Source organism: Ambystoma mexicanum, chromosome 12 (assembly GCF_040938575.1).
Source record: "Ambystoma mexicanum isolate Mex_15411 chromosome 12, UKY_AmexF1_1, whole genome shotgun sequence".
Lineage (NCBI taxonomy): Eukaryota > Metazoa > Chordata > Amphibia > Caudata > Ambystomatidae > Ambystoma > Ambystoma mexicanum.
The window spans coordinates 461267818-461282918 of record NC_090936.1 but is presented as its reverse complement, the minus strand read 5'-3'; the positions used below and the strand labels follow the sequence as shown (position 1 = coordinate 461282918).

Below are 15101 nucleotides of genomic sequence, written 5' to 3'. Positions count from 1 at the left end.
CTGGGTCGTGATGTAGGATTGCGCCTCCTTCTTGGAACATATCCGTGACCTGCGGCAGCTTGACCGGAGGTGACTGACAGGTTAAGAAGGTCCTGGTACCAAATTTCCCTCGGCCACGCCGGGGCGACGAGTATCGTCCTGCATCGATACAGTTTGTGTTGATTGCTGACTCGCAGCAGGAGAGGCAACGGGGGAACGCATACAGGAACAGGTCTTCCCACGGGAAGGAGAACATGTCTAGCATTTAGTCGGGCAGGTTATGCTTCTTTCCCAAGAAGAGTGAGGAAAAAGAAGAGGGTGATCTACAATGCCTTTTCTTCAACTTTTTAGAGAATGAGGAGGAGTGCCTGGAGTGAGATCATTTCTTCAATTTTTTTATGGGGAGTCTATCTCACGACTCATGAAAAGACCCAATTTCCGAAGGCCTAGAAGGGGATTTTAGAACAAGTCTACCCACTGACAATTTAGCTGTATGCTCTTTTAGGGCCTTACCTGTCATCGACTGACAAGATCGACAGTAAGATTTCATATTCAACGCCAAGGCACCAAATACATATTTTATGCAGGTCCGTAATAGACATTCTGGCGCCGCATTTTAGGCACTTTTTGAAGTCAGTCTTCGGAGTAGTAGGAGTCGAAGACTAGGATATTTCTAAACCGTTTTCTGACGAAAACTGAAGCGTGCTGTAATTCTCGAAGCCATCACATTTGCAGGAAAACAGAACTGAAGTCAACGGGGTCTGTGCATGGTATATGTACTCGACAATGACGTCAATCGAGGGACCTCGGGTCGACACTGTTGACGCACAGCACCGTCGGCCGACAAGAAAACATTTTCCTGAGGCAGTTGAAGCTGGATACGAATAGAGTAAGATAAGGAATAAGTGAGAGGACACAATCAATTCGAATATATGAATGTGAAGGTGACCAGAGACGCCTGCAGACCGTTCTATTAACTGAAGCGACCACTGCTGTCCTGACCCCATTTTCTTTTCGACAGAGGAGCTCCGAAGAGGATGGCTACTTCTCTTTGGCTGGTGCCCAGTGGCACCTCTGACTCATTTAAAGTGCGACGTCTGTGTATGGACGAATCTGCTGAAAACTTTGGTGAGCTCGAGTTGGACCTCCAAAAGGCACAATCCCACTCATTCAAGACCCCTCACCAGAGTGCAGGACTGCAGAAGCGAGGAAGATAGGCCAGGCGATAACCGGCCATTGTTGGAGCTGATAAAATGGTGGCAAAACCACAGACCAACATGGGAGACCCAAGAAATATTTGCTGAGGGTCCTTTCTCACGACTGCTGCTGTCTTCAGAGTCTTTGTTTCATCACCAGACTGAAGAATCAGGAGACCGGGTCCTTTGCTGCTGCACATGAAAGAATCCAGCTACAATTTCTTCAACCAACCAAAGATACTGTGGGGGCTGAAGGTAGAACTTCCCTCAAGCGGAATAGTCGCTCCAGTGCAACTGGAGTGCGTGACAAGGTGTTTGGGTGTCCATATATATTGTGTTATCTTGCTAAAGTATTTTATTTAAGTGACTAACTTATCCTGAGGATCTTTGCCTTTTCTGCTGCTGCATAAGACTTTTGCTCCACTCCTACACTGACTTTGATGAACTCTTGGATAGTTAGGAATTGGACTGCCAAAGCATCAGAAGCCTTAAAACGTGTTGCCGAGAATAATCTTACTGCTAATAGTGGTGAATAACCCTCCTTTCCTTCCTACAGACTGTGTGACTTTATAAAATGGAAACTGCAACAAATGTAATTTTCTGTAACAATTGTAAGCGCAAGCAACTGCAATTGAAGCAGTCACCTTTGAAATGTATTGTTGATATTTCCTATTTGTATTGCTTAGTCTAAAAGCATTTACTTAACTACCTTGTATATATAAAATAAGGAACAAGTTACTTACCTGTAACTGTTGTTCTCCAGCATGGGTCTGGCATGGATTCACATGCTCATGAATATTCCCCGTCGTCAGGCTGGGAATCCTCGGTAAAGAAAAAACCAGTATCAGTTTCGTTTCTGATCTGTCTTTCTTAGTAATAACCAATCACTGATCTCTGTGTCATACTGACCACAGCCAATGACTGCCCTCTACCTAAGCCCCGCCTCTGGCAGCCATATTCAGATTTGGAAGCACGTGAAGTGGCAGTATGACCAAGTGAAGAGCCGCAGAGGGGTAGGCGGGAGGGTTCGCATGTGAATCCATGCCAGACCCATGCTGGAGAACAACAGTTACAGGTAAGTAACTTCTTCCTTCTCCAGCATGGGGTCTGGCATGGATTCACATTCTCATGAATAAAGAATACATAGCAGTACACACATGCACAACCACGGGAGGTGGCAAAGGCTCAACATTAAGCATTACATCAAACTCAACATTAAGCATCTTACCTCCTCACCAGGCTCACCTCAGGCAAACAGGTTGCGCAGCACTGCTTGGCCGACCCTGGACTCCTCCCTGGAATCCCGGTCGACGCAGTAGAATTTCGTGAAGGTGTGCGTCGACCTCCACGTAGCAGCCCTGCATATGTCCAGCAGGGGTACACCAGATAGGAACGCCGTGGTAGCTGCGATCGCTCTGGTGGAATGGGCTCTCAGACGGCCAGGCAGCCGTCGGTTTGCCAACTGGTGACAGTACATGATACAGCCGGAGAGCCATCTGGAAATGGAAGCCTTCGAGAGAGCCTTCCCCTGATTGACAGGTCCAAAGTTCACAAAGAGTTGTGACGTCTTCCGAAAACACTTCGTGCGGTCCACGTAGAACTTTAGCGCTCTAGCCACATCCAGCGAGTGCAAAGTCCTCTCAGCCGGCGACGAAGGCGACGGGAATAACACAGGCAACACCAAGGGTTCGTTGAGATGGAAGTCCGACGGTACCTTGGGCATGAAGGAGGGGTGCGTCCTGAGCACTACCCTCGTTGCGTGAAAAGTCAAGTACGGGGCCTTGCAGGAAAGGGCCTGGATCTCTCCCACTCGTCGTGCGGAGGTGATGGCCACAAGAAACGCTGTTTTCCACGACAGGAATTTCAACGGAGCTGAGTGCAGAGGCTCGAACGGAGGTCCCATGAGCTTGGTCAGCACCACGTTGAGCTCCCACGCCGGGGCCGGAGCCTTCACCGGCGGGAACGATCTGAACAGTCCCTTCATGAACTCTTTCACCAGACGATGAGACCACAAGGACTTCCGCCCTGTGGTTCTGGTGTATCGGGAGATCGCAGCAAGATGAATCTTGATGGACGCGTGTGCCAGTCCAGCTTTGGCCAGCGTCAGCAGGTACGGCAGTACTTGGGGGGGCCGTAATCCGTAGAGGGTTAATCTTCTGTGCGCGGCACCAGACAGAGAACCTCGTCCATTTGTGTCCGTAGCATTTAAGAGTCGAGGACGCCCTGGCCTTTGCAAGAACCTCTCTGCAGTCGGCCGGTATGTCGTATCCTCCAAACTCTAGCGCTGCAGGAGCCAGGCCTGCAAGTTCAGCGATTTCGGGTCGTGGTGGAGGATGGCGCCCCCTTCCCTGGAGAGTAGATCCGCGTCCACCGGCAGCTTGATTGGCGGGGACCCTGACAAGTCCAGAAGGTCCGGGAACCATATCTGCCTCGGCCACGCCGGTGCGACGAGGATCATCCTGCACCGTGACCTCTTGAGCTGGTTGAAGAGCCGGATTAGCAGTGGCAAAGGAGGGAACGCGTAGAGGAACAGGCCCTCCCAGGGGAACGAGAAAGCATCGCCCATGCTCCTCGCCTGGGGAAACCTGCTGGCGAACCTCCGGCACTTGGAGTTCGTCGCCGTCGCGAACAGGTCGATCTGGGGTGTGCCCCACCGTCGGAAGAGGCGATCCACTAGATCCTGCCGTAGCTCCCACTCGTGGCACGAGCGCAGCTCCCTGCTGAGTGAGTCGGCGATGGTGTTTTTTATCCCTGCCAGATGAAACGGCACCAGAAATATCCTTTGGGCGACGGCCCAATGCCACAGGTCCTGCGCCTCCTTGGACAGTGCTGGGGACCTGGTTCCGCCCTGTTTCCTGATGTAAAACATGGTGGTGGTGTTGTCGGTGAAGATCCTCACCACCTTGCCCTTGAGGGACAGAAGGAAAGACCTGAGGGCCCAAAACACTGCACGGAGCTCCAGGACGTTGATATGTAGGGATTTCTCCGTCGGGAGCCAAAGGCCTCTTGCGTGCAGATTTTCGGTGTGCGCTCCCCACCCTTCCAGGGAGGCATCCGTGGTCACTGTCTCCTGGTGGGCTGGGGTCTGGAAGTCCATGCCCGCCGTCAGATGCGCGCGGGTGCCCCACCACCGGATCGCTCGTCGGAAACTCTCGTCGAGTGTGATCCTTTCCTCGAAGCTGCCCGTCGTTTGGATCCAGCGCGCGTCCAGGAACTCCTGCAACGGGCGCATCCGGAGCCTGCACATGGGAATGAGGTAGATGCAGGAAGACATCATTCCGAGGAGGGACTTGATGGACCTCACCTTGGCCGCGTCGGCCACCAACATCCGCTGCACCTTGCCCAGGATGGTCCTGGTCCTCTCCTCCGACGGGGAGGCCAGAAGGGACACTGTTGAGCCTCGCTCCCAGAAACAGAGCGTCTTGCGCGGGTACCAGGTGGGATTTGGCGTAGTTCACGGAGAATCCCAGGTCCGTGAGAAGTTGGACGGTCCTTGCCGTGTGAACCACGGCGAGCTCCTTCGTCTTGGCTCGGATGAGCCAGTCGTCCAGGTAGGGGTAGACGTGGACCCCCTCGCGGCGCAGCTGCGCCGCCACCGGTGCGAGGCACTTGGTGAATACCCTGGGTGCCGACCGTAGTCCGAAGGGGAGGGCTTTGAACTGGTAATGACGCCCTTGGACCACAAACCTGAGGAATTTTCGGTGCCCCTTTAGGATGGGAATATGGAAGTAGGCATCCTCCAAATCCAACGACGACAGGAAGTCTCCTTCCTCCAGCTGACCCAGGACGTGCTGGAGGGTGACCATCCGGAACTTCTGCGCCTTGATGAACTTGTTCAGACGTCGCAGGTCCAGTATGGAGCGCCATCCCCCCGTCGTCTTCTTCACGAGGAAGTATCTCGAGTAAACTCCGGAGCCCCGAAGCCTCTTTGGGACGAGTTCGATGGCGCCCTTCCTGAGCATCGCTTTTACCTCCAGGAGAAGTTGAGGGACGTGAAGTTCTTTCCTGGCCACGGGGGGACGCGCGGACACCGTCTCTGGAACTCGAGCGCGTGGCCCCGGGCCAAGGCGTCCAGCACCCAACGGTCGGTGGAGATGGACTCCCACACGCTGACGAAGCTCGCCAGCCGGCCTCCCACCGGGGTGCTTCGGTGGGGGCCCGACCCCACGGCCGGTTCAATCCTGCTTCGACGAGGCTTTGCCGCCTTGACCTCCTTGGCGACGACGGCGGGGTCCGCTAGACTTGCCTCGTCCTCTGTAGGCCTCCTGAGACGACGAGCGGGCCGCTTGACGGTAGGTGGAGAAACCGCCGCCGGAACCTTTGGAGGCGCCCTTGCCTCCGCTGCTCCGAAAGGGCGTCCGTCGTCGTTGCAAAACTCCCAGGGCCCGGGCCGTCTCAGTGTCCGCTTTAATGGCCTGAAGGGAATCGTCCACTGTTTTCCCAAACAGGTTGTTCCCATCGAAGGGCATGTCCAGGACTCTGGTCTGAAAGTCTTGACGGAAGTCCGTAGCCTTGAGCCATCCACGCCGCCTAAGGCAAACGCCGTTGCCCAACTGGCGGAACCCAGTGTCGGCGATGTCCGTCGCAACGGTAATGGCGTGGTCAGAAGCCATCTCACCTTCCTGCAAGATCTCCAGGGCCTCTGTCCTCTTGTCGTCCGGCAGGAAGTCCAGCAGGGGAGCCAGTTTGTACCAAAGCTCCCTGTCGTAGCGGGCCACGATAGCCAAGGCGTTGGCCGCTTTAATCGTCGTCGCTGCCGACGAGATGACTCTGCGTCCCATAGCGTCCAATTTCTTTCCCTCACCGTCCGGTGGGGAAGTCGATGTGGAGGCCGCACCCCCCCCGCTTTCTTCCTGGCCGCCGCGGAGACGACAGAGTCCGGGGTAGGCTGCGCCCGGAGGCACAGGGGGGCCGTGTCCGGGACCCGGTACTTCTTCTCGTACCGGTCTCTTCTAGCTGGCGTCGTGGAAGGGTTCTTGAGGAGGGTGAGGCCCTCATCCCAAATGTCGTCCAATAGAGGCACTGAGAGGACCGTCTTCCTCTTGGCCTCGCGCCGCTGATAAAGGAAACCTTCCTCCTTCTTCTCCTCAGGGCAGAGTTGGAAAAGCTCGGATGCCCTGGTGATCATGGAGTGGAACAATCCAATCTCGTCGGGCGGAGAAGCCCTGGTGGGAGGCGACGACGGTACATCCTCGTCGTATACCTCGTCGTCCGTACCCGTCGCTGCCGTGTCAGTTCACGTATCATCCCCTCGGGTGGACGGGGAGGAGGGCTGGACGGGGCGCGACGGCTGAAAAGGAGGTGGAGGGTGGATCCTTCTTTTCTTAGTAGGGGGAACACCAGAAGGTCCCGGTTCTGGGTCCCCAGACGGGAGAGGTTCCTCCGTCGGCAACGGTAGTCTCGTCCTTATCTCTGAGCATAAGGACTGTATAGCCAACAAAATGGCCGCCGAGTTGTCTCGCGGCGCTGGCAGAGGGGAATACGACGGGCGAACAGGGACCCCGTCGATACCCTCGGCGATGTCGTCGTCACCTGCGTCGGGATCCATCCCGACGGGTCGGTCTTCTTCCACGCAGAGGCCGTGGCTTAAGACCTCGACCAGTTCCTCCTCCGAGGTTGAGGCCGAATCTACGACGACCCCCTGCCCCCCCTTTCTCTTCCCCTTTGGGGATTTCACGGGGTCCTATCGATGGGCACAAAAGAGGACTCCCTCCGGGGTGGTAGGGAGACTCTGAGCCCCGAGGTCGCCACCACTGGTGTAGCCTGCACAGGCTGAGCCAGGGCCGCCGCGACAGTTTCGATAGAGGGCTTGGCCGGATGGATTAAGGCCTTCACCACCTTAGGTGCGCTCACCGCCTTATCCTTGAGGGGGGGGGGGGACACCGCCTCGCTCCCCCTCCGCCTTCGAGCTCGACCGGGGCCTCTCCAGGAGCTTCGCCGGGTGCTCGGCCTTCCTCTTACCCGACCCAGAGCGTTGGCTCGTGGTTGATGGTGCCGGGGAGGGTGCGCCCTGCCTGGCGCCCGTAGAGCCCGACAGTTCAGCGCTCCCGGTGCCAGCGGACTCGCGGTGCTTGGCCTTATGTTGGACCCCCGTCGCCGGGGCGTCCTCAAAGGTCTTAGAAGACCGCTCGGATTTCTTCTTCTTCTTCTCGCCGGACGGGCTCTTCCCTTCTAGCCAGTTGGCGAGACGTTGATGGCGGTCCTTCATGGTCCGCTCCGACATGTTGCCGCAAAACGCACAGTCCTTTCTCCACGTGCGTCTTGTCCTCATGTAGGCACTAGAGACAAAAAGAGTGTTCGTCCTCCTTGAAGACGTTCTGCAGCTGGCATCCAGGGCAGACCCTGAACAGCTTTCCGGGCGTCGAGCTTCCCTTCTCCTGGGCCATGACCGGGCCTGAGAAACTTCTGGAGTCCTCCAAAAGCGTAGCTTGACGAGATCTTCACCCTTGAGGGGCGCAGACGAATCCGACACGGGTCCCCGTTGATCAGATAGAGAGTCGGTGGAGCTTGAGGCTCTTTTGACCGAAAAAAAAGAAGTTTTTTGAGAAAAAACGTGAAAGAATAGCACTAACGCTCGAGAGCAATAGCACGAGGATCCCAGCACATGAACGTGCGGTAAAAATCTGAAGATGGCTGCCAGAGGCGGGGCTTAGGTAGAGGGCAGTCATTGGCTGTGGTCAGTATGACACAGAGATCAGTGATTGGTTATTACTACGAAAGACAGATCAGAAACGAAACTGATACTGGTTTTTTCTTTACCGAGGATTCCCAGCCTGACGACGGGGAATATTCATGAGCATGTGAATCCATGCCAGACCCCATGCTGGAGAAATGTATATTTTATTATAACTTTCAGTGTGTAAGAGTGTCTTTGGACTATTGTATTCACTGGGTTCATTGTACTTACCGACAGCTCACATCCTCCTCATAAAATAAGCCTAGCTTCTCTGCCATTCTACCAATCCTTGGTTAGTACAGACTTCTACTAAGAGTTGGGGACCTGTACAACAAGGTATAGTTTTATAGAGGCTTACCTCCAGGTGGACTTTAGGAAAACTCGCGTAACACTTGCCAGTACCAGCCCTGTGCTAATAAGTTGCTTCCTCCCTCCAGAACTTGCAGCATCTCCTAGTATATGCAGTAGGGCCACCTTGGGGTCTCTCACTCGCACCCAATTGTGACAAAACTTGCAGAATCTTTTCTTTTTAGGCACACCCAGATCATGTGACAGAGCAACCACACATTACCCTTGCACTTTAAACAAGTGTCGTCGTCCGTTCTGTCCATCTTGCATAAACTCTACCTCGAGTAATATACCCAGTGTTGGATCTTTAGTTGCACCAACCAGAGTCTTGGGGACATGTTGACTTTCCTAACTGCTATTTCTGCGTCCACCCATTCATCCTCTTCCAAAACACCCAGGTGCTGTTCCCACCTGGCTCTGACCCTACTCAACTTTAACGTAAAATCATTGACTGTCAATTAAAGCATCGTGATTTTTGTTTTTTATAGTGCTTTATTGGTTAAAAATAACCTTTAACACTGATCAATGAGCTCTGAAAACAGATTAGCTTCCAAAGACGTCTGGTCGGGAATATCGAGGTCCCTTCCCCAATTTACTGTGCAGGACATCTTTTAAGGTAAGGGTGTCTCTCGTGTGCAGCCCATTTGTAAAGGCTTTGGAGTTTTGATTGACCTGAACTATCAGATGTTCCTTCTTCCCAGTATGCAGACATTCAATCTTTTCTGTCAAAAATTAAAACATGAACGAGGGGACTTTCTGTGGAACCTCCAAGGTGGACAAATCTTCCTGCAGTTGCTCCAATTTCAGCAGCTCTTATTAAGTAGAAATAAAAGTGTAGTGTGCTGGAAATATTTTTTTGCTATTGGTATGGTTTCTTGCTATTTTTTTATTTCATTGTAAACAAAGAGATCGTAAAACATCCAATGTGTTAGATAGAACTGCACACAAAAGACAAACATTGAAAGTGAAGTCTTATTTCAGGATCCTGTCCAGAAACCGAATGTGTTAAGCGCACCAACTTAGAAGTGCCAGACATTTACAAAGTCTGAATATTTACATTGTGACCAAATATTGCCAAACCTGTAGTATAATTAAACTAAGATTCTAAACTGTGCAGGTTTCAAAAACCTATAAAACATGCCAGACTGTACCTGAGAGATCACTGCTTTCAATGCGTCTCAAATCAGAATCTGCCCAGTAGAGCTTGCCCAACTTGTTGTCGAGGGCAAGGGCAATGGGTTTACTCAAGCCAGTAAGAACAAGTACTTCACGCTCCGTACCATCCAAGGCAGCCCTCTCTATTTTGGCAGACCTCTCCTGCAGGTTAGTGAAGTACATGTACCTGCAAGGAAGATTGCAATGTGATGACAATGTACAGATTATGAACAGAAGACATTGAACTTTAAGCATAGAAAAGTTTCAATTTCCCTCTCCACTTTCACAGTAAAAGAAAAACAAGTTTCAAACTCCTTCCCCATTTATACAAAAAAAAAGGATAAAAGATGACATTTTAAGATTCGTCCTGTACAAACTCCCCCAACAATTCTAAAAATGAGTCTTACAACTTAATCCACAATCGCTGCCCACGTCATGGTACACTTCCACATCCAAGTTCATATCATTACTCGGTGAACTACTTTTTCTTTAATGGTTCTTTAGTACTGCTGACAAATGCATCATGAAGGTTAGGTACATGTCGGCAGGAAAGACAGACTGCCCTCACCTTCATTGTAAAAAGGCAGCAAGATGGATTATAATGAAGCAAATCATCAATTAACAATATCACTCAAAACCTCTCATTGAAAACTTGATGTATATTGTTAGGGAGAATTATCAAAAATGTGCTAATTCCTCTCTACCTTAGAAACCGCCAGCTCTCTTGCTGAACTTTGGGTCTTTGTACTTTTAATTCTATTTGTTTTCTGTGTTTGTTTCTTTTGATTATGGAGTCTAACCAACTACATAGGCATCAACTTTTACAATCGTGTCCCAAAGCACCTTCAGTGCAGTGCCACAGGGAAGTCTTAGATTTCCTAAAGTTTAAATACCTTCTCTGGGATACACAACAGTTTCCCAGAGCAGTAAAGTGAAATTGATTTTACAGCATTGTACTTGCTAGACCCAGCACACCCCATCTTACAATAGAGTGCTGGAGTGGTTACTTAGTATCCCCTGTGTCTAAAGGCTCATGTAAAAAATGTTACGTTACCCTTTCCTCAACTAAGTGGCTGGTGGCAGTGATTTTGTTTTGAACTACCAAGGTTTACATTTACAGAGACCGTCCACGGACCCGGTAACATTAACCGCGGGAGCCATCTTTTTCAAAATGGCATCCAGCCATCCTTGTTAAAATGGTGCCCGGTCTTCTACTTTCGCAAGGTCTTTGTGGCAAGGTCCTTCTAGAGTTTTTCTCGGTGCGCCAAACCATGTTTGGTCTCTTTGCTCATTCGCCTTTGGCGGGCTTCAGCAGTGAAACCCGCCTCTGGCCTCATAGTGTCTGGGGTAGGCAGGAAGTGAGAGAGGTGCCCGAAACTCCCTGTGCTTACTCTCCTAGGAGACCCTAATGCACTCTGTAGTGATTGGCCAGCTGACTGTCCGGCAAGGACATCCACCCTGCTGGGTGACTGACAGCCAAGCTGGAATGAATGGGGGAAACCTGAATAAAAGGCGAGGCTTTTGGCTTGGAAGGCAGAGTCGACCACTGGATGAAGGAACTGAAGAAGAGCTTGAAGAGGACGGCTGCTGCAACTCCTGGACTGTTGGTTTGCCTGGTGAAGCCCTGCTGCAGGTCCGAATCGCCAAGTTCAGCTCGACAGAGAAGCCCTGCAAGGACGACTTCTCCCTTTGAGTTGGTGGGACCAATCAACTTACAAGTAAGCCACCTGGACACCCATCTCGGAGCTGATTGAAATTCCTCAGAGTTGCTGCAGAAAACTGTAGAGCCAGGGAGTGGGAGACCAGATTGTGTGTGTTTCTTGTAAGCTGGTCTAAAGCTTTTGGAAGATCCTCCGGACTCCCACGAAGCAGGACTGACCAAGCCTGCCCTCCCCTCGGTCGAGTGCGGGACCTCAGATGTGATGAAATTCCACCTTGACAGCCAGGAACCGCGTTCATGGCCATTTGCTGTACCGCAAGGAGCTGAAATGCGAAACAGCCACCGAAAGTAAAGTTTGCCGGTTGCCAGCTTTGATGGTGCCAGTACAGTGCATGAGTCCCCCCCCCAGTGTCCTCCCTCTTGTTCCCACGACTGAGGCCCAGGAACAGTGAGATCTGCCGAACAGAAGTCTTCAGCTGCATCTTTTTCTTCTTTACTAAGGTACTGTAAAACTAGCCTAAGTGAACTTACCTCTTACTGTGGAAGTACTTGTAACTTCTGCAACTCACAAGTCTAATCAGCTTGTGGCCCTACATTTGGTTCTTCTTTTTATCAAAGACTCCCAAGAACTTGTGAAAAGAATTTTCCATTTACTTACCTGAAGTGCTGCATCCTATACAAAGACTTTGGCCTATTGACTTTGGCTTAGCCTATTGAATTGAATGGGCCTCATTACGAGTATGAGGTAGCCATGCCCTTAATAAGGGCATGGCTGCCCCCATACCGGGTTCCAGTACAAGGTTCGAGTACCGGGATCCTCCAATGAGGACTTACCAGGCTATTCCAACCTTGGAGGGCCCGGTAAATCCTCATTGGAAAAACCCATCCCCATTCCCATTGAGCCCCCATAGGGCGGAATGGGGAGAGAGATAATAACGGGCCTGTTATTAACTCCCTGGTCCCCTCGCGGGACCCGCTAAGGATGCCTGGTTTTGCCAGGCGTCCTTACCGGGTCCCGCAAAGGGAATCTCGTATTAGGGCGTTCCGTAATGAAGGGTGCCGGTCCCGTACCAGCACCCTTCATTACGGTAGCGCCTGCCTCGTAATGAAGCCCAATGACTCTTCTGAGTGCTATCTGAAAGTATTTGCCCTGCTTATGAATATTTGTAAATTCTTGTGTTCTAACAACCTTTGCCTTTTACTTACTTTTTAAAGAGTACTCTGTATGCCAACAGTAAGGTATTAATGTCCCCAGCACCCTTGTTACTGAAGTCAACTGTGGGTGTAGGTTGCGTCTGTGGGCCATCCCAAAAGGGCCTGGTCTGATCCAGAAACTGAAAGTGTACAGTATTTAAGTATATTTGTGTGTTACTATTCTATTGCTCCCTTCTGAAGGCTTTATAACTGACTGATAAATTATTAATTGCTTATGCAAGAAACCTTGTGTATGGGTTTATTTGAATGCCTGTAACTGTGAATCTTTGTGTAACTCCACTACAGCTCATATTGCCCCTCTTGAGAGAAGCCTGGCTGTTCAACACGCTACCAAAACTGTGTAGTACAAGTTTATACCAAAGGTTGGGTTGCCTATACCTATAGTCATAGTTGTTTGTAGTGTTCCCATAGGGTACTGCATACAAACTTTGCCTAACATATAAGTAGCAAGTTTTCGGATGGATCACATATTTAAGCCAGTATACTTGCAAAAGAGATATGCGCTGCCCTTTAGCTCTTTGAAGACTCTTATCCAGGAATAATCATACCCATGAAAATTGTATCCAAAATAAACAGGGGGGGGCGCAATAAAGAGGGGATGAGGAATCCTTTGATATCGTCACTTCTCCCAGAGAGGGAGCCCCGTCGCATTAGACCAGGGAGGTGAGGCTGCTACCCTACAGTCCCCTGGGGGTGGTACTCAGCAGAAGGATCTCACGGGGGAGAGACTCCCCCTCTAGGAAAAGAACGACCATCTAGGGAGAACGTGGCAAAACAACCCTCACCCAACACATCTCCCTTCTATATAGCACACAATACCTTACCAAATAAAGTGAGGAGTCTGCGACAGCTACCCGGGAGATTCAAACTGAAGGGAGTGAAAGGGTGAGACGTCACCAATGCCGAAGCAGTAGAGGAGGCCAATTCCTACCGGGAATGCCGACGGACTGGCAGTCCCATACTTGGTATGAAATGGACCGTCTGGTTTAATCTAGTGCGATTCCCCGAGAAGGGACCGAGAGGGCAAGACCTCGCTGACACAAACTGCAGGGTTGGGGGAGCCGCTGGAGAAAAACGACTGCAATAAGAGGACTGGAGAGACTGGTGAGAAGAACCACAAACCCTGAAAGGGTCGGTGACGCCTTCAATTTGGAAAGCAGGTAACAGGGAATGCGGTAGACCCAGCGGGGTGGAGTGGAGAGCCAAGAATAGCCTCTTGGATAAAATCCCTTGTGACGATGGGACCAGGGATACCACTGACCACCAGCGAAGGGGGTGTGAACCACATAGCAACCCTGAGAGTCAGAGGGAGTCCTTCTCATGCTGGCGGTCAAGTAAAGCCAATGACCCCGAGGGACGGGTTGAAGACCCAAAAACAGAAACTAAATGCAATTCATCTTCTTCGTGGTAGTACCTGGAAAGAAAACGCCCAGGTCTGCCAAATCCAAGTAGTAGAAAGATACAGGTCTGGGACCAGCACCCAACAAGGGAAAACCAGTATAAGTTACTTCCTCTGGGAAGTACCTGGTAGGAGAGTCAACCAGGTCTGCCAGAACAAACCAGTAGAGAGTTGAACTGTGAAGCCAAACATAGAAGGTACGGGAAGGCAGTATTTACTGTGAAACCAATAGTACAAAAGGGCCAAGGAAAGGGAGACATTTCCCCATGTGTTGTGAATTGTGAAAAAAGACTGAAAAAGTGTCAGGAAACGACATTCACCCTGGTGTTGTGAACTGTAAAATAAAGCCAAGAAAGCACCTGAGAAAGGCTAGGTGAAAGGAGACATTTGTTCTGGTGTTGTGAACTGTGAGAAGCAAAGCTAAGGGAGGCCGGGAGAAGGGAGTCATTCTCCTGGTATTTGAGCTTGCAAGAAGGATCAAACCAGTGGTCCAGTGGAAGGGGGTAACTCCCCCTGGTGAGGAACTTGCAACCAAAACTGTGCCAGCCAGTCCAGGCGGATGGAGTCATTCTCCTGGAACAAGAACATTGACACAACCTTTACATTCAGTTATACGTGTAAGGGACAGGGACAGGGACGCTTTGAAAGAGGACAGTGGACTAAGTTACGAAGACATCCTGACAGAACCATTAGCAGTTTAGTGGAGGCAGGGAAACCCCTCAGACTTCAGGAAAGATAGGTTTTCTTTTTATACTGGATACAAGTCGATCGCAATCAATATGCCACCTGTGTGTCGGTCTGCTCCCTTACAGGGGTTTAACATTAAGACAGGAAATAAGTTATCTGCTCCCTCGGTTCAAACAGAAAAGGGGAATAACCTATGGAAAACAGAGTAAATAAGAATGACCCAAGTGTCTAACTCTGGTACTGTGTGCTCACACAATAGGTTATAACTAACCAATCAAGTTCAAAGACGATTTGTGGAAAAAATATATTCAAGTTAAAAAATTAGAAACAAAACATTATGTGCATTGCATATATTTTTTTAACAGAAAAGCAGACTTATACAATTGATCAATGCATTTTGGAATACATCTTTCATTAGGGCAAGTTATCTGCAACAGATGAAGGGAAAAAAAACGAGGATATTAAAAATACAATCATACCCATCCTCCAATAATGGGAGGTAGACCGCATCGGTATAAATTATACAAACTAAATATGTACACAAAAATCGATATGTAAAACTAGACCATATAAACATATGGTATCAAATATCTGTTACCCCGAAAATGCTGTCTGATTCTGAAAATCAAACTGAACACTAGCCGAGTTGTAAAAAAAAAAAAAAAATCGTTGTGTGCCAAACTTGTTGCAAAATAGAAATGTTCACGCATCCATTTCCACATGAACATCTGCATGACCGGCATGATGTGAGAAGCTAAAGACTCAGCAGAATGCAAGGTACTCTGA

At 50.3% G+C, this 15101-nt stretch overlaps 1 protein-coding gene across 1 annotated transcript in view; it reads right to left on the bottom strand.

The window, feature by feature from the left end:
- Positions 1-15101, bottom strand: part of LRP6 (LDL receptor related protein 6) — a 1542295-nt gene that overhangs the window by 326372 nt on the left and 1200822 nt on the right. Inside the window, exon 15 of the mRNA XM_069628714.1 lies at positions 9351-9541. Within this exon, the coding sequence (XP_069484815.1) occupies positions 9351-9541 (191 nt within the window). The remainder of the gene's footprint in view (positions 1-9350; positions 9542-15101) is intronic.